Genomic DNA, 16,095 nt, shown 5'->3' on the forward strand with positions numbered 1-16,095 from the left:
CATTAGCTCTAGGTAAACTTTCTGGAGCTAAATGAACATTAGCTATATATAAGTAAAGTGAACATAAGTTCTCTATAAGCTCTCTGGAGCTAAATGAACATTTAATTTAGTTATCTATATAGTTGGTAAACACATCTCTTGGTCAGCTGTGTGAACATTAGCTACACATACCGGTAAGTAAAGTGAACATAAGTTCTCTATAAGCTAAATAAATATTAGCTCTCTATAACGGTAAGTGAACATCAGCTATTAGGTAAATGAACATAGCTATATAATTTGAGTGAACATATTAAGCTCTGTTTAAGCTTAATCATAACAGTGGCTCTTTGTAAGCTTACAAAGAGCCACTTTATATACAGACTAAGTGGTTAGTGTATTTAGGATCTCTATTAGCTTAGTGAACACAAACTTTACAAACTAATTGAACATACATGACTTGTATGTAAAATTAGTAAACAAAAATAGCAGCATATTTGGATTTGTATTTTTATTCACATAATAATAACCATTCATGAAAATAATTATTTACAATTTCTAGAAACAGAGAAATGTACAATAACATTGTACTGTTGAGAAGTGAAATCCCTACATTGAACATTAAGACAAAAAGACTGACTTTCCTTGCAAAGGTTTACATTTTAGCATGGATTTATCAGTGATTTTAGTGATATTTAAATCAATTAAGACAAAGTTTGGTCAACACTTGTACTTGTTCTAAGGTATTTAAAATGAATAAAGACATAGAAAATCTTTACACCAAGTCCTAGATAAAATATGCAGAAATTTCTGATAATCCAATAATAATTGGGTAAAACTTTGATGATAAAAATAGTAAATTTTGTTATATTTTAGAGTGGGACTACAAAAAGTGTTGGAGCACCACATTAAACCGTATTCCAGTATATACCGGACAAGGTGCTTGAATGATTATATACTAAAATCTCGCCTTTTCACCCCCTGAAATGCTCTTAAGGATGTACAATTCATGTAAAATGCATCTAATCATACTGATTTCTTTCTCTGAAATATGTAAGAATCAGCAAAAAAAAAGGTGATATTTTCCGACTTTGTTCGTATGATTTCTGCAAGAGTCTAGAGGTACTGCTTAAACACTTGTAAAGCCCATATTTTGCAAGTGACATTCAAAACTTCACCTTGATTGTGCATATCTATACAGCTCTTAAAATATGAGTAAATTTTTCTTTCAGAATTTACATTTGATATATTTTGGATATTTTTTTCTTTCTCAAGTTGTTAATTTTTATTGAAATTCATTTCACTGACATGTTAAACCCTTGCCACACTTAATATTGTAAGTTCACTGGTCCAGTTTTCAATCTTGACAAAACCATGCATCATTTTTAGGTAAACTTTCAAATTAAATATTGCCTGAATAGCAAACAGTGCAGTCCAAGATGGCACGAAATTTGTCCGATGATCCAAGTCTTCACTTGTCTCATGGGTAGTTTTTGTTACCTCCAGCAGGGCATTCAAAAAAGTTAATATTTAAATTCACCATGGTATAATTCTATTGTATTCTAAGTAAGTTTCATATTTTAACGAAATTTCCACCTCATTTCACAAATCTAATATATTTAATATCATCCTCGGCTGAACTGTTCACGATTTACAGTTTTATGAACACTCAAATCAATTGAGTCTCATTGCATCGCAACCACATATAATTTTGACATCAATCAAAATAATCACTAATCACTGTTTCACACATGGTCTACAATATCTCCTTGCATTTCAATTTATGTTAATTTGAACATATATCAAAACAATTATCACCAAAGCCCCATTTCACGTTTCCTCTACAGTGTCACAATATATTTCCAATTGATGTTTAGTTTGTTTCCATTATCAAAATTATTGTTAAGCTTTAACCACCATGTCAAACTTCATCTTCATTCAATAACATGTTCGGAATGCCGTTTGTCACGGGAAATTTTCTACCACTCTCCGGACACACCAATTCTCCTTCTATCACCTCAACCTATAAAATACGTCATGTAAAAACAACAAAATTATGTACTTCTATTATTTCAGTTTGTATATTTTGGAAAAATCTAGTCAAATTCCTAATATTTTGAATCTGTCTATTTATCAGACCTGTCTAAAGAAGGGAGGAAAAGGATTTAGCAAGAAATCAAGGTAACTTATGGTGTCAAAGAATCCTAAGAAGTTTGTCAACTACATAACTATCTATCTTCCATTTCCATTAATGTCAAACGCACACGGGGACACATGACTCTAGAATAGTCACTTCAGAAACAGCTATGAGATACAAGGGAATCCAGGAACCAGTCCCTTGGTTCTTTTACATGCCCAGTGTATAGCACTGATACATGCGAGGATTACCTGGATTTCTCACCAGTACACCTCTAGTTAGGTGGGAAACACTGAAAGAGTCTCTGAAAAATTCCCAGGAATTGTTACCCAGGATCGAACCTGGGACCTCAGGAGTGACAGCCAGTGGTCTTACCAACTTAGCTATCGCCCCACCACTATAACACACAAATACAAGGAAACAAATACAACAATGACCTGTTATTCAAATTATAAATGTAAAAGCAAATCTCACCTCTAAAAGAACATGATGAGTTTTCTTTAAAAAATCTTCATTTTCCTCATACTGTGGAGCAACATCTTCCGGCAAGTCCTCACATTTTCCTACCTGTAAATGACCCAAAATAATGACAATGAAAATGCCTATTTAATATGTAAAAACTATTTCGAAATATGAACTTGGTAAAAACTTGGAAAGAGTAACCTTGAAACTGTTATACCACAAAAAAACTGTGCTTTGAAATAATATTAAGAAGCAAATTAAATACATGCATTTTTCTAGCTAAAGCTTGAACTGGCGGTGCCAGTATGTTCTATATTTAAAGAAGGACAAATCCATTATACAAATTCAGGAGGTTAAAGGTTAATATCTTCTGAATCATTTCTCATTGATTTAAAATACAATATGGTTTCATATACATTGATGCTTTGCCTTTAAGACAAAATTAAAAAAAAGTTCATGACATGCATTTCTCCACATATTTAACCTAACTAACTGTTTAGATGGTCCAACTTCTATATTTGGAACCTTACAATACAAAAGGCAATTATTGGGATGTCAAGATCAATATTTGCAGTTGGTCAGTTGATAGTATATAGAGCCCGGTCAGACTGTGTGTCTATTCTATGCTTAATAAGGGACAATCTGCCCTTTCCGGCACTGAGAGTATGGACCCCGCATTGTCAGAATGCGTGCCTATTCAATGCTGAATAAGGGACCATCTGCCTTTTTTGGCAATGAGAGTGCAGACCAAGCCTTATCAGACTGCATGGACGCTGCAAATGCTTATTACTGTCAGTTCTAGCAGTTGAAAGGCTAAAATAAAATGACATTTGTTTCCAAATACATTCTTTATGCAAAATATATCTCACATCAAGAGCTGCTTGTCTGAGAGCTGCCCAGTCTATCTTGGGTATCATTCTTGCAACAAACTCTGGATTGAAATCCACTGACTTCACTTCAACCTTGGATGCCTGAAAAACGAATTGTTCCCAATTTTGAGAAAAATAAATGAAAATAAATTTGATTAACCTATGTGATAGAAGAAGTGTTTAAACAATAACTATTTGATATTTATAAATTATAGTGAGGGAAATAATACTAAAGGCATTTAGCAGTGTACAAAACCAATTCTTTTCGGTACATACATGTAATTATTGCATAAAAGGTTTTGCATATTTATTAATAAAAATTAAAATTAATATGTTAACAGGTAAAATGAATAGAGGAGTTCGACTTAGATTTTCAATCTCCTGCTACTATTTTGTTTTGTTTTCCCATTAATGACAAACCCCATTTTGAGGACTCACATTGTAGATGTGCACTCTAATGCATGCCATTATAATGACTGTGTTTCCTGGGTGTCATAACCTGAAATTTACATCAGTATATAAAACCCTTCATGTGGAAACTTTATTTTAGTTGGGTTTTCATTGCACCAACACTGTAAAGGTCATATGGGAAATTTCTAGATTTACTGGTGGAGGAAGACCTCAGATGGACCTCCATGTATTATTTCAGGCACTAACAGACACTCGAGAAGAACACACAGCAGTGAGTGGGAGGCAAGGAGTTAGAAGTCAATGCCCATAACCGCTCAGCCATGGCACTCCACTTATTGGCAAAATTCCCGGCAACAGATGCATTACTTTGATTTTGGACATAATCACCACCCGTTTTGGATATCCTTGCCTTCCCATGATTTTATGAAATATTATCAATATATTATTTTAGTAAAAGGCCTTGCCTTAAATAATTAAACAAAAAAGTTCAGAATGATAATCTAACTCTGCTAAAAAAATCCTCATTTTTATTCTATATCAACTAATAATTGTCTTACCCATTTATTATACACCTAAAAGTAACAATATTTATATATTTAGAAGAATATAAATGGGGAAGAACAGTCTGAAATATGCAAGACAGTTTTCCCAAAATAATAGGGACAGAACAGTCAGGGGCAGAACGGATTCTGCCCAGAACAGGTCTAGGATTTCATGATATTTACGGACAGTCTGTAAATTTATGGACCATCTATAATTTTACAGATTTTTCTATCTGTAAATTTATAGACATTAAATGCGAAAATAGTATAAGTTGTATTTAAATTAAAAACCGCAGGTTAATAAGAATAAATTTATTGATTATATGATTAAATGTAACAGTATGATAAGATTCAGAACAATTTGTTGACTTTCAATTTTCACTTTTAACAAAAATTTCAAAGTCATCATACAAAGATGAAACTTATCTCAGTAGCTTTGTTAAATTAGAAACAATCAATATAACAACTTGTTTTAAGCTGCGGATTTTAGTATAAAACTAAAAATAGCAAATTGAACATTGAGGATCTGTAAATTTATGGACTGAAAAATCTTTAAATATATAGACTATCCATAAATTTACTGACAGTCCATAAATATCATGAAATCCTAGACCTGCAGAACAGTCAGGGGCAGAACGGATTCTGCCAGACAGATTTTTAAGTCATTACAAATTGTATAACAATTCTATACCTGAATACCTAACGGGAACCCTTTTGAAACACCTTTTATTATATTTGATGTCAACATATTATGTGTTAACAGCTTCATTATCTGTTGATTATTATTTTCACGTGCTGCACAAAAAAAAATCTGTTTACTTCAACAACCACTATAAATTTTTCTAAACGAAAAATATAAAAACCAATTGATGCTTTTCGAAATAAAATATTTCAGAATGTTTATTTTAGTATGGCAATTAGATGATATAATTTTGTTATATCTTTGAAAATTATGTTTGTTGATTATCTAATTGGTTCTCTTCTTTCATTTCTGCATTTTTAGATTTTATATTTCGTTCAAAACAAAATTTTAAACTGAAGTAACCAATATGTCAGCGCCCAATCACTCACATGAATATTGAAGGATTGGTAAAAATACACTCGTCCTATTATTATTCATGTTAACATTTTATATAGAATTATACGGTAATAATTATTTAAATGTTGTACACCGTTAACAATCATTACTCTTCCTGTTTATGTATTGTTATTTAATTTAAAGATTCTGGTGTAACAAAGTGTAGCTTACGAACATTTTAACGAAGTTATGGAGAACTGTTCAACTCGCCCCGGCGTCCGCGTCAACATTTCAGTGTAGTTAAATAATTTTCACTATATTTTTTTCACCTTTTAAGGTATCAACAACTTCAACTTCAAATATATATATTCCTTATCATCAACCACATCTTATGTGACAAGGTTCATAACTCTAGCACCAATATTTTTAGATTTATCTCCCCTTGAACTTAGAATTTTTCCTTAAAAATATTTTTTTTACTATAACTTTCATTTTTTAAGGTATCAACTTCAAACTTCAATTATATTTTCCTTATCATCAACCACATCTTATTTGACAAGGTTCATAACTCTAGCACCAATATTTTCAGATTTATCTCCCTTTGAACTTAGAATTTTCCTAAGAAAATAATATGAAATTAGGCAAAGCCTACGTACAGAGAAGTCGATAAAAATTCCTTTCACTTTTTTTCCGTTTTAAAGGTGTCATTCTGTATTTCATGCACCGCTTCCGTTTTCCGAACAGTTAAGATTTTTTCTGTTATCGGAATAGATCGACTTCATTGAGTTACAATGTAAATGGTAGCACCTAACTAGAACTGACACTGAACATTTAATTGAAAGGTATAGAATTCTATATATTTTTTAATTGTTTTTTTTATTTGATTTTCTTTTAAATATACACATGTAGTCTATAGCCGGGCAAGCCAAAGCCCGGGCCCGCTTCGCGGACCCGTACTTTGACTTCCCCGTATTATTTTTTTACTGTTACTTATTTATTTCTTATTCATCAACTTCATGCTTCAAAAATAATTATGTTCCTTATCATCAACCACATTTTATATGTGACAAGGCAGGGTTCGAATTTAAGCTGGCATACTGGCAAAATGCCAGTTAAAATCTAATAATGCCAGTAAAAATTACTCTAGCTGGCATTTATTTGCAAGTGACTGTTCATTTAGGACGTTTACATAATTGATATCTTCTGAGCTGATGATGATGCTTTGCAACTGTCCGCTGCAGAAACTGATGATATTTACTGTGCCAGATGCAGTAACTGATGACTTTACCTTAAAAAGTTAAAAATCAATTTTTGGTTGCTCTACTGCAGTATTTATTTTTTCTGTGACTATATTTTGATGGACTATTTATTACAGCTAAACACATATTGTTTTATCAGTTTTATCAGTGTCCAGTGTAAATGTGTAGCACTCCTCTGTAAATTGTTTACTTTTAAGCTGAAATATTTATTTAAGAAGATCTGACTACCTCTGAGTTTTCAGGATGTTGGTGAAATAAAGTACAAAATGTGCTAAAATTAATGAAGGTCCTAAGAACAAGTTTATAACTGTACATTGTCACCAGTGGGTGTTCCTCTGGTATATCTAATACAATTGTTTATCATTTATAGATTAATGTGTTGATTTTTTTTTTGTTTCGTTACAAGAAGAGATCTGTGTTTATTAGTGATAAAGATGTTTGTGACATTCAATAGTCATTCAAACTTATTATCATTTGTCATACCATGTGTTCAAAATACATTGTCAATGCGTATTAAAAAAACAATAAGATACGTGATCATGGAAATGCCAGTTGACTACATCATATTGCCAGTTACTCATATGATCACTTGCAAAAATCTGCAAGTAAAAATTACTGCTAAATTCTAACCCTGCAAGGTTCATAACTCACACACCAATATTTTCAGATTTATCTCCCCTTGAAGTTAGAAGTTGAAGTTTGCCTAAATACATTATTTTTTTACTGTTCCTTTTTTATTTCTTAAGGAATCAACTTCATACTTCAAATATATGTTCCTTTTCATTAACCACATGTTATGTGACAAGGTTCATAACTGTAGCACCAATATTGCAAGAATTATCTCCCCGTGAACTTAGATTCTTTTACTTAAAAAATGTTATTTTTTACAATAACTTCTTTAGTTTTAAAGGTATCTACAAGTATCAAACTTCAAATACATATTCCTTATAGACAACCATATCATATGTAACAAGGTTCATAACTCTTGAAGCAATATTACTTGTTCCTTGTCAGGTGAGCAATTTCAGGGGCATCTAGAAAACCAGCAATTCATAAGAAAATGAGCTGCCAACAGATGATAAGACACACATTACATTATATTATCAACAAAAATTTAGATGTCCTAAATAATTAAATGAAAATGGCATTGAAGAAACCAGAACTGGTTACTTGACTGTACTTTCTTTAACCCATTACTCCATGAGAATTTTGTGAAAAATGGATGTATTCATTGAAAAGCCTCCTGTTACAAGTTCAAATTGTTATGGAACTATAAAAACTGCTTCAATACTGATCAAACTTGGCACACATGTTGATTGGCCCATGCTCAATCTTTAATTTCCTGTTACCACTGAGGTCAATGAGGAATTTTTTTTTCAAATGTCTGGGGAAAAAAAACATACATGCCATTGAGAATGGGTTTTGTAAGTCTGACCTAAGGGACACTGGAAAAAGGCCTGCATTTCAGTTACATGCTTTTTTCATGTATAAAAGAGCTGAGCTGTTGAGACTGTTTGACTGTATTTGATTGTAAGTCATAATATATATGTACCTTTAAGTCTTTTATATTACAGAACATGGCCAAGACAACACCAGTGTCAAAGCATGAGTTGTTTGTAACTGATCTAGATTTCTGTCCAAGATGTGGGACTGTTTTGCCTTTACCTGGCACAGAAGAAGTTGTTACATGTAAACTGTGCTTTTTCCAAAATGATGTTAGAGGTAATTGTTTCATGCATTTTTCTAAGCTTATTAAACGGATACTCAGACAAGTTAATGACAAAAATTTTAAAGTGATCATACATGTATGTACTCAAATCAGGCTAAAATGTTTTAAAGTCCCAGGATGATTTTCTGTATATATTCTATATATTTTGGGTTTGAAGTGTAAGTATATATAAATCTATATATATTGAACAAAATTTAGAAGTCAACAGAATCACTGAGTAGTTTTAAAACAAGTCATGTGACTTAAACAAACCCTGGAAGTTACAATAACAGATATTGTGGATATAGTATGATTAAAATAAGTCTAAGTCATTCATTTGACATGTTTTTACGTTTTTAGAATTCACTGCGACAACTATTTGAAATCTTACCGCTCTAACCTGACCAACGAGGGTAAAGTTAGGAAACCCCCATTTTATTCTTTATAACTAGATAAGTTTTGTCCCTGTGATTGCTTAGTGCATTTATTTTGAGGACATTTACTGAATGATGAATAAAAAATTTAAAACAAAGAAATTATGGAAAATTTGCCCGTGTCTCCCTGTAAGATTTCATTATGTTTATGTTTAAAGACAGTGATTTTAAGTTAACTACGTTGTGCACAAGTGTATAGAACTGTTGACAACCCTCAGCATCTTCATCCAGGTTTCTGATTAGTTTTTGTGTAGTAAGTTTTTTAGCTTGACTATTCAAAGAATAGAGAGAGCTTTATAGTACTCAGCTAGACATTGGTGTCCCACTTTGGTTAAGTTTAAATTATGTTGATATCTCAAAAACTACTGATTTGAGGGAATGGGTTGAAACTTCATACACTTTTTACACTTTGAGAGCGTTATAGGAAGTCACTGTCCAAGGCCCATAACTGACACTAACATGGATTTGGACAGAATTATGGCCCTTTTTGAACTTAGAAAATTTTAAATTCTGAAGTAAGATACTGAAAAAAATTTCAATTCTGAAGTAAGATACTGAAAATGTCAGACATTGGAAGTCACAATATATGGACAAAAAAGAAAAAGTAATATATTTTGGAAGTCACAAGCTAAAATCAGGAGTAAAGGACTCCCAAACTTCCACTAATGGAAGCCCTGACTTATTTTGTAATTTGTCATACAAGACTTGTATTAAAGATCTGTAAGTTATTATTTTAGATTTTGATGGAGTAGAGATACATACAATGAAAGAGTTCAACAAACCAGAAATATTCTTGAAAAAAACTGAGGATGCAGAGTCACAGCTTAAAGGCCCTACGGTACTTTTTTTTTGTGGTTTCAAACATTTTTAATTGGAACATTTGATTGCAGATTAGTCCTTTTCCTCCGTTCCTATGGTCAGTTTATACTCATTCTATTGTTGAAAATAGAACATTCCGATTGGAATGATGGACTTCATTCAATCTCAGTGGAAAAAGTTGCCATGGCCCTTTGTTACAATTAAATATAAAATGTGCCTGTTGTCTCATTTTGACAGGATATATATACAGTTATTTCTCATCACACCATTATGCAAGCAATTAAACTGTTAAATATTGACAGAAATGTTAGATATTTGGTGTTTGTTTTCCACTTTTTCTATATACATGTTTATAATAAGGTCCTGTCTTTATCAAAGTTACATTAGGTGACATGAGTGTTAAATTTGCTATGTTACATGTATTTTCTTGATGCTTAATAAGTAAACTGGCTGTGATTGTTTGTCAGGTTGATAGAAAATGTGCTAAATGTGGACACGAGGAAATGATTTACACAACCAGACAGACGAGGTCGGCAGACGAAGGGCAGACTGTTTTCTTTACCTGTCCTGAATGCAGGTAGATGATGAGTTTTAATATGTTCATAAATAGATTATTAGTTCTTATACCGGCTCACAGTATTAACCGAAATATCTTTTTTGAGGGTACATGTTTATGGAGTTAATGTGCAGGCTCTACTGAATAGTCTGCTAATTTAAAACATGTTTGTTACCCAAGAGCTAGAAATTCCCGACTGTGACAACAGCTCAGCTGGTGTTTGATTCTTTTTCTTGCATTTTACATATGAAACATATTTCAGAAAGAAAGTATGATATACTACTATATAAATCAATAAATAAATATAATTTATTTACGAAAGGTACGATGAATCCTATTTTCGTACATGTCTTCAATCAGACATTTACACATACATGTATACAATTAATCAAATGTAAGCAAAATGATAATCCAAACTACAGCATTAATGAAATATATAATTTCTTAAAGAATTTTCATTTCTTAAAGAATTTTCAAGCAAAACCTGTTAAGTTATTTATATCATTTAATTATAGAAACATTTAATTCTTCACTGGATTTATTCTTTATTACAGATTTCAAGAGATCGAGTATTCCTGAGACGGGGAACTACTTTCTTACCTTCTTCATATCTGGTTGTCATAATGATCATATCTGGTTGTCATAATGATCATATCTGGTTGCGATGGTGATCATATCTGGTTGCCATGGTGATCATATCTGGTTGTCATGGCGATCATATCTGGTAGCCATTGTGATTATATTTGGTTGTCATGGCGATCATATCTGGTAGCCATTGTGATCATATCTGGTTGCCATGGTGATCATATCTGGTTGCCATGGTGATCATATCTGGTTGCCATGGTGATCATATCTGGTAGCCATTGTGATTATATTTGGTTGTCATGGCGATCATATCTGGTAGCCATTGTGATCATATCTGGTTGCCATGGTGATCATATAGTTAAACAGTATCATTTGTCTAGTATACTGTGCTCCTCTTAGTTCATCATGCATCATGTCTTATATTATTGTTAAATGTAATGATTATGTGTTAAAATGGACTAATTCACTCTTATATAATTGTTTATGTTATTATTTTGTAATTTGCAATTTTGCTGTTCAAGTTTTTTTATTTTGAATAATGTTATTGATATTTGATTGTGACTGAAAAGAACACAGGCCTTTTTTCCCAGATAGTGGAATGGGTCATTCCCTTAAATTTGTTGGAAAATAACATTGTATTTTTAGAAAAGGGGAAATACAAAATTTGATTTTAATTGATTTAAAAAAAAAAGAAAAAGAAGAGAAAATAAGGGCCCTTGCTATATATGTGCTATGGAACAAAAAAAAGCCCTAGAACCAATCTCAAGTCAACTTTTAGAAACCATGTAGTTGTATTGCCATATTAAAGATACAGGAGACATGATCAGCCTATTCAATAGTGTAAGATGGCCTTATAAAAATGAAGAATAAGAAAATTGTCATAGATTGTCAGCAATAAATGATCTTGTTAAACATTGAACACTGTTATACTTACTTAATAAATATTTTAAAATCTGTGTAAAAAAATAACTATAAATAAAATGATGAAAAGTTCCGTATTTTTTATATATTTTTTTTAAATAATACTTGAAATGTAATATGGCAACTTTCCAGTATGCTGGATACCCCACCATGCATTATTTCATGCAAAATCTTTGAAACACTATATAGATTTTTTAAATTGGACACTTATTTCTTAGTAAAAAAATTGATTAAAATTCGACTTTTGCTCAAAATAGTGAAAGCAATATGTCTGCATGTTATCTTACGAGTTGGCATCAATGTGACTACCAATGTTTTCAAGTACATTGTATAAAGATTGTTAAATATACATTGTATATACAATGCTTAGTGGTTTTTAGCTCAACCTTTTTTGAAAAAAAAGTAGAGGTATTGTTATAGTCCTGGCGACGTTGCCCTTGTCATCAGCAAACTTGTACCTTGATCATAACTTTTTTTATTTCTTGGTGTATTGTCTTAATACTTTGCCACAACAACCCTTCTCACCAGAAATAATTTCTCAAGATACAGCACAGACAATAATAGCATTTTCCCATTCTGCAGCATAGAAAGTATTCCAAGCCAACTTCAAATATCTTGCCCCTCATCTCTGTCTGTTTGAGTTCTGTCGGAAACATTAGATTTTTTTATTTGAGGAAGCTCCATCTTGTTTATGGAAGGACAATGATTCTACTCCAGTGCCTGCTGAATTATATTGCCTGTAGGTCTGTAAAACTGGAAAATTTTCTGTATGACCATGACAATGTAAGTGCGACTATGAACTCGTCTATGGATGTTTCTAATTTAAAATTTTCACCATTTTCGTGTTAAAATGACTGTTGAATTCTGCGTAAGCCGGTGTTAGGGTGCGTGGACAGTACCTTGCCTATACCAGTACCATTTTATTGCTCTAGAGAGGTTGATTTAAATGTAAGTTTTAAATTTATCGGAAGCATTATTACTGATATTGACAATTGATTGTTGCTCCACATAGGGGAGTACACTATATCTATATATATGAATTAAAAATCAACAGGAAAGGTGTGAAATAATCAATAAATAATTTATTTCTCTCAATAATATAAATGTATACAGACAGACATGTAAAAATAAAAAGCTAACTAAAAAATGCCAAATTCTAGGACGGAATACGAAAAAAAAATAACTTAATACAAGCAATATAGATTACAACAAACATAGCACAATACAATGTATTATAAAAAAACATTACAGGCACATTAAGCCTCAGAAATTACAAAAAAAAAAATCTTTTTTCGAAAATCAAATCTGTGATTTATAATAATATATTAAGAGCCTGTAAGATGCTATCATCCAAACAAAGCAGCATTGAATCTGGAACTTTGTCTTCATTATAAAGTATTGATTTTAAACTTTACAACTGGCCAAAAAGTAAAAGTTTGTAAAGCTATATATGGCCAGTAAGTGTGTAGGAAACTGTAACTCCAAAAAACAGAAAGATTTTGGAAAATAAAAATATTTTAAGAGCTTAATGGGCTTTTAAGATAATAATTAAATAAATAATACTCAAAACAGTTTGTTGATAATAAGATAACCAGGCATAGCAACAGTCAATTTGTAACTACAGCCCTTCCTACCACCCGCTAATAGCAAGAACTTTGATCACTGAAACTGATTATCTCTGGTGTAAGTCTTGCTCTACAACATGTACAAAGACAGTCACATGGTGAAATTTCTGAAATTCCACTCTCAATACAGCTCACCTATCTAGAAATCTTGCCAGTTACTTTAATGTGCCAAAACGAAACAACCTAATAAACCTGCATGGGAACAGATTGAAGGTTAAATCTCCATGCTGCCTAGAGGGTGGAGTTACAAAATTGACAGATGGGAGTAGGGGCGGAGTTACAAAATTGACTGATGGGGTAGAGGCAGGGTTACAAAATTTTTTTGACTGGTGGGGGGTAGGGGCAGAGTTACAAAATTGATAAGTGGGGGTAGGGGAGGCAGAGTTACAAAATTGACTGATGCACAAATCTTTGCATGAAATTGGATCAAAATTTGCATTTACTTTAACTAGATTATTCCATTTTGTTTGATTATTTACATACATGACCATGTCATCTTTCCATAACTGGCTTGGCATAATTCAATAACTCTATGAAATGATTTAGTTAGGTAGTTCAGTCAAATCCCTTTGTTGAGACACAAATATATCTATTAATCTTATATGAGAATAGGCAGTAACTTTTGATTAAATTCAACAAATACATACATTCTTCCATTTGAGCATTGTTTCACATTAAATATCTATCCAAGTTTGGCACAAACTAAACAACTAAAATATTGGTCCCGTTTTTTCCCCAAATCACAATGCAAAAAAATAACCGTGTTAAAAATAAAACATAGAATAAGCATTTGACACACAACTAGATTTTCAATCCACCACTACTCAAATTTATATTCCAGAGAAAAAGGAAAATTTCTTCATTTATGATGTTTTTTTCCAAATAAACAACTTAAAGGGACTCTACTGAAGTTTTTTTATATGACAGGACTGAAAATATTTTTTCTTATAATTGTGATAATTTGATGTTAGTCCAAACTTATAATTTCTGTGCAAATTTTCATTCCATCACCTTGCAGCATAATGATTTTATAGAGCAAAATGACTCAAAAATGAAAAGTGTTGCAACAATTTTTGCTTAAATCAGGCTAGGAATGGCACTTACAACCAAATATCAATTTAATTCTGAAAATGTTTCTGTATTATCTTTTCCAGATATTTACATGTTGAGTGCTTCACTTGATGTTTTTCAAAATTTCAAATTTTATGTTTTTATGCTTTTGACCTTAGTGGAGCTCTTTTAAGCACAAGTCATTTCCAATATCTGTCCGCTAGCTCAAAAGGGAGAGAATCAGATTTGTAATCCTCTGGAAGGCATAATTTCTGGGTGATCTTGAATATTGAGTCCTGTCATAGGTCTAGCATCGCTGACGGATAATTAGTTGGTAACTTATGGAGAAAAAAAAACAGTTACATTGACAGGAAATTTAAGGTGCTTGTAATCAAGACACATTGTATATAGGTCAGCAAGACATGGTACAATGATTGAGTTTATCCACTGTGATTATATGAGCCGCATCACGACAAAACCAACATAATGGGTTTGCGACCTACATGAATCCAGACCAGCCTGCGCTACCGCGCAGTCTGATCAGGATCCATGCTGTTCGCATACAAACCCTATTACAAGTAGAGAAACTGATAGCGAACAGCATGGATCCTGATCAGACTGCGCGGATGCGCAGGCTGGTCTGGATCCATTCTGGTCGCAAACCCATTATGTTGGTTTTGTCGTGACACGGCTCATATGTCAAACAATATTTGTTTAAAATGACATTTCTTTTAACAAATAAATAACAATCTATGTACAAAATAATAAGCATTTTCAACAAAGTTTTGAATTTACCTGATGTACATGTTTGTTTGTTTTAATTCTAACTAATTAAAAATACTAAAAATAAATCATGATTTCAATTCAACAAATGCATATAGCTTCATGGTCAAAAATGAAATTCTACAACTTTAAAAAAAAATCATGCTCATTTTTATATTAACTTGCAAAACAAATTTGCCTTTCTTTGAATTTGGAACAGTCCATTCACAGTTAAAGGGATTTTAAAAACAAGAGCTGTCGACTATTCTTAGTGCTTGATAGTAAAAAAAAATGCTTGATACAATCAGGGCCTCCGTTAACGGGCGTACGGCCGTAAATTACGCCCGAAAATCGTATCTGTACGCCGAAAATTAAGATCAATGACGTACCGCTGACTTCCAAAAATTTAGGAATACGGCGAAAATCGTAAGCCGTGACGTACGCCACGACCATTTTCCGACAATTTCTCACTTTCCTGGCATACGATTGGATTATTTATTTAACTCCGCCCCCTGAATTGAATGGTTGACATGACAGCGATGGGGGAAATTATGCGAATGCACCTGGCGCGTGACGAATTAGCGAGTGTTGATTTATGACCTTGATAAGCGTGAAAACAAAGTGATTGGATTAATTGTTTGTTTTGTACGGATAATGGATAGTAAATTGACGTAAACTGTGGTAGGTATCTGTTTTTAATTACTTTAATTAGATAAAATGATTTATTCTTTATTGTGTGCATCGGTAAGTTTTGAATGTATCCGAAAGTTTGCCGAGTCGGCGAAGCGTGTTTTTGTCTTTTGATTTTTTTCCCTTTTGAAGTTAAAGACGTTTTTTTTTCACACATTCTATCGATGTTGATTTGATTTGATTTTTTTTTCACTCGCTAATTACGAATACGAAATTATTATGAGAAGCAAAGTTACATTTAAAAATCTTTTTCCCTACCCACTCTCAAAAT

The 16,095-nt window shown here is 32.2% G+C and overlaps 2 protein-coding genes across 3 annotated transcripts; one reads left to right on the forward strand and one right to left on the reverse strand.

Annotated features, from left to right (window-relative positions):
- Window positions 1-471: 471 nt before the first annotated feature.
- On the reverse strand, window positions 472-5,251 carry LOC132749193 (multifunctional methyltransferase subunit TRM112-like protein). Its single transcript, XM_060738913.1, has 4 exons — window positions 5,089-5,251; window positions 3,445-3,546; window positions 2,588-2,680; window positions 472-1,999 (listed from the first exon to the last, which is right to left on the reverse strand). Exons 1-4 carry the CDS (start codon window positions 5,164-5,166, stop codon window positions 1,898-1,900), a joined length of 375 nt encoding a protein of 124 aa, XP_060594896.1. The 5' UTR covers window positions 5,167-5,251; the 3' UTR covers window positions 472-1,897.
- A 153-nt stretch (window positions 5,252-5,404) lies between these two features.
- On the forward strand, window positions 5,405-10,966 carry LOC132749179 (DNA-directed RNA polymerase I subunit RPA12-like). 2 transcript variants are annotated; one of them, XM_060738900.1, is made up of 5 exons: window positions 5,405-5,543; window positions 8,249-8,396; window positions 9,554-9,654; window positions 10,103-10,212; window positions 10,746-10,961. In XM_060738900.1, exons 2-5 carry the CDS (start codon window positions 8,252-8,254, stop codon window positions 10,768-10,770), a joined length of 381 nt encoding a protein of 126 aa, XP_060594883.1. In that variant the 5' UTR covers window positions 5,405-5,543; window positions 8,249-8,251; the 3' UTR covers window positions 10,771-10,961. The 2 variants fall into 2 exon arrangements, with proteins under 2 accessions (XP_060594883.1, XP_060594876.1); XM_060738893.1 differs by having other exon boundaries at window positions 5,411-5,486; window positions 10,746-10,966.
- Window positions 10,967-16,095: the final 5,129 nt, after the last annotated feature.

The sequence above is a fragment of the Ruditapes philippinarum genome, unplaced genomic scaffold (assembly GCF_026571515.1).
Source record: "Ruditapes philippinarum isolate M1 unplaced genomic scaffold, ASM2657151v2 ctg4443_1_1_1_1, whole genome shotgun sequence".
Lineage (NCBI taxonomy): Eukaryota > Metazoa > Mollusca > Bivalvia > Venerida > Veneridae > Ruditapes > Ruditapes philippinarum.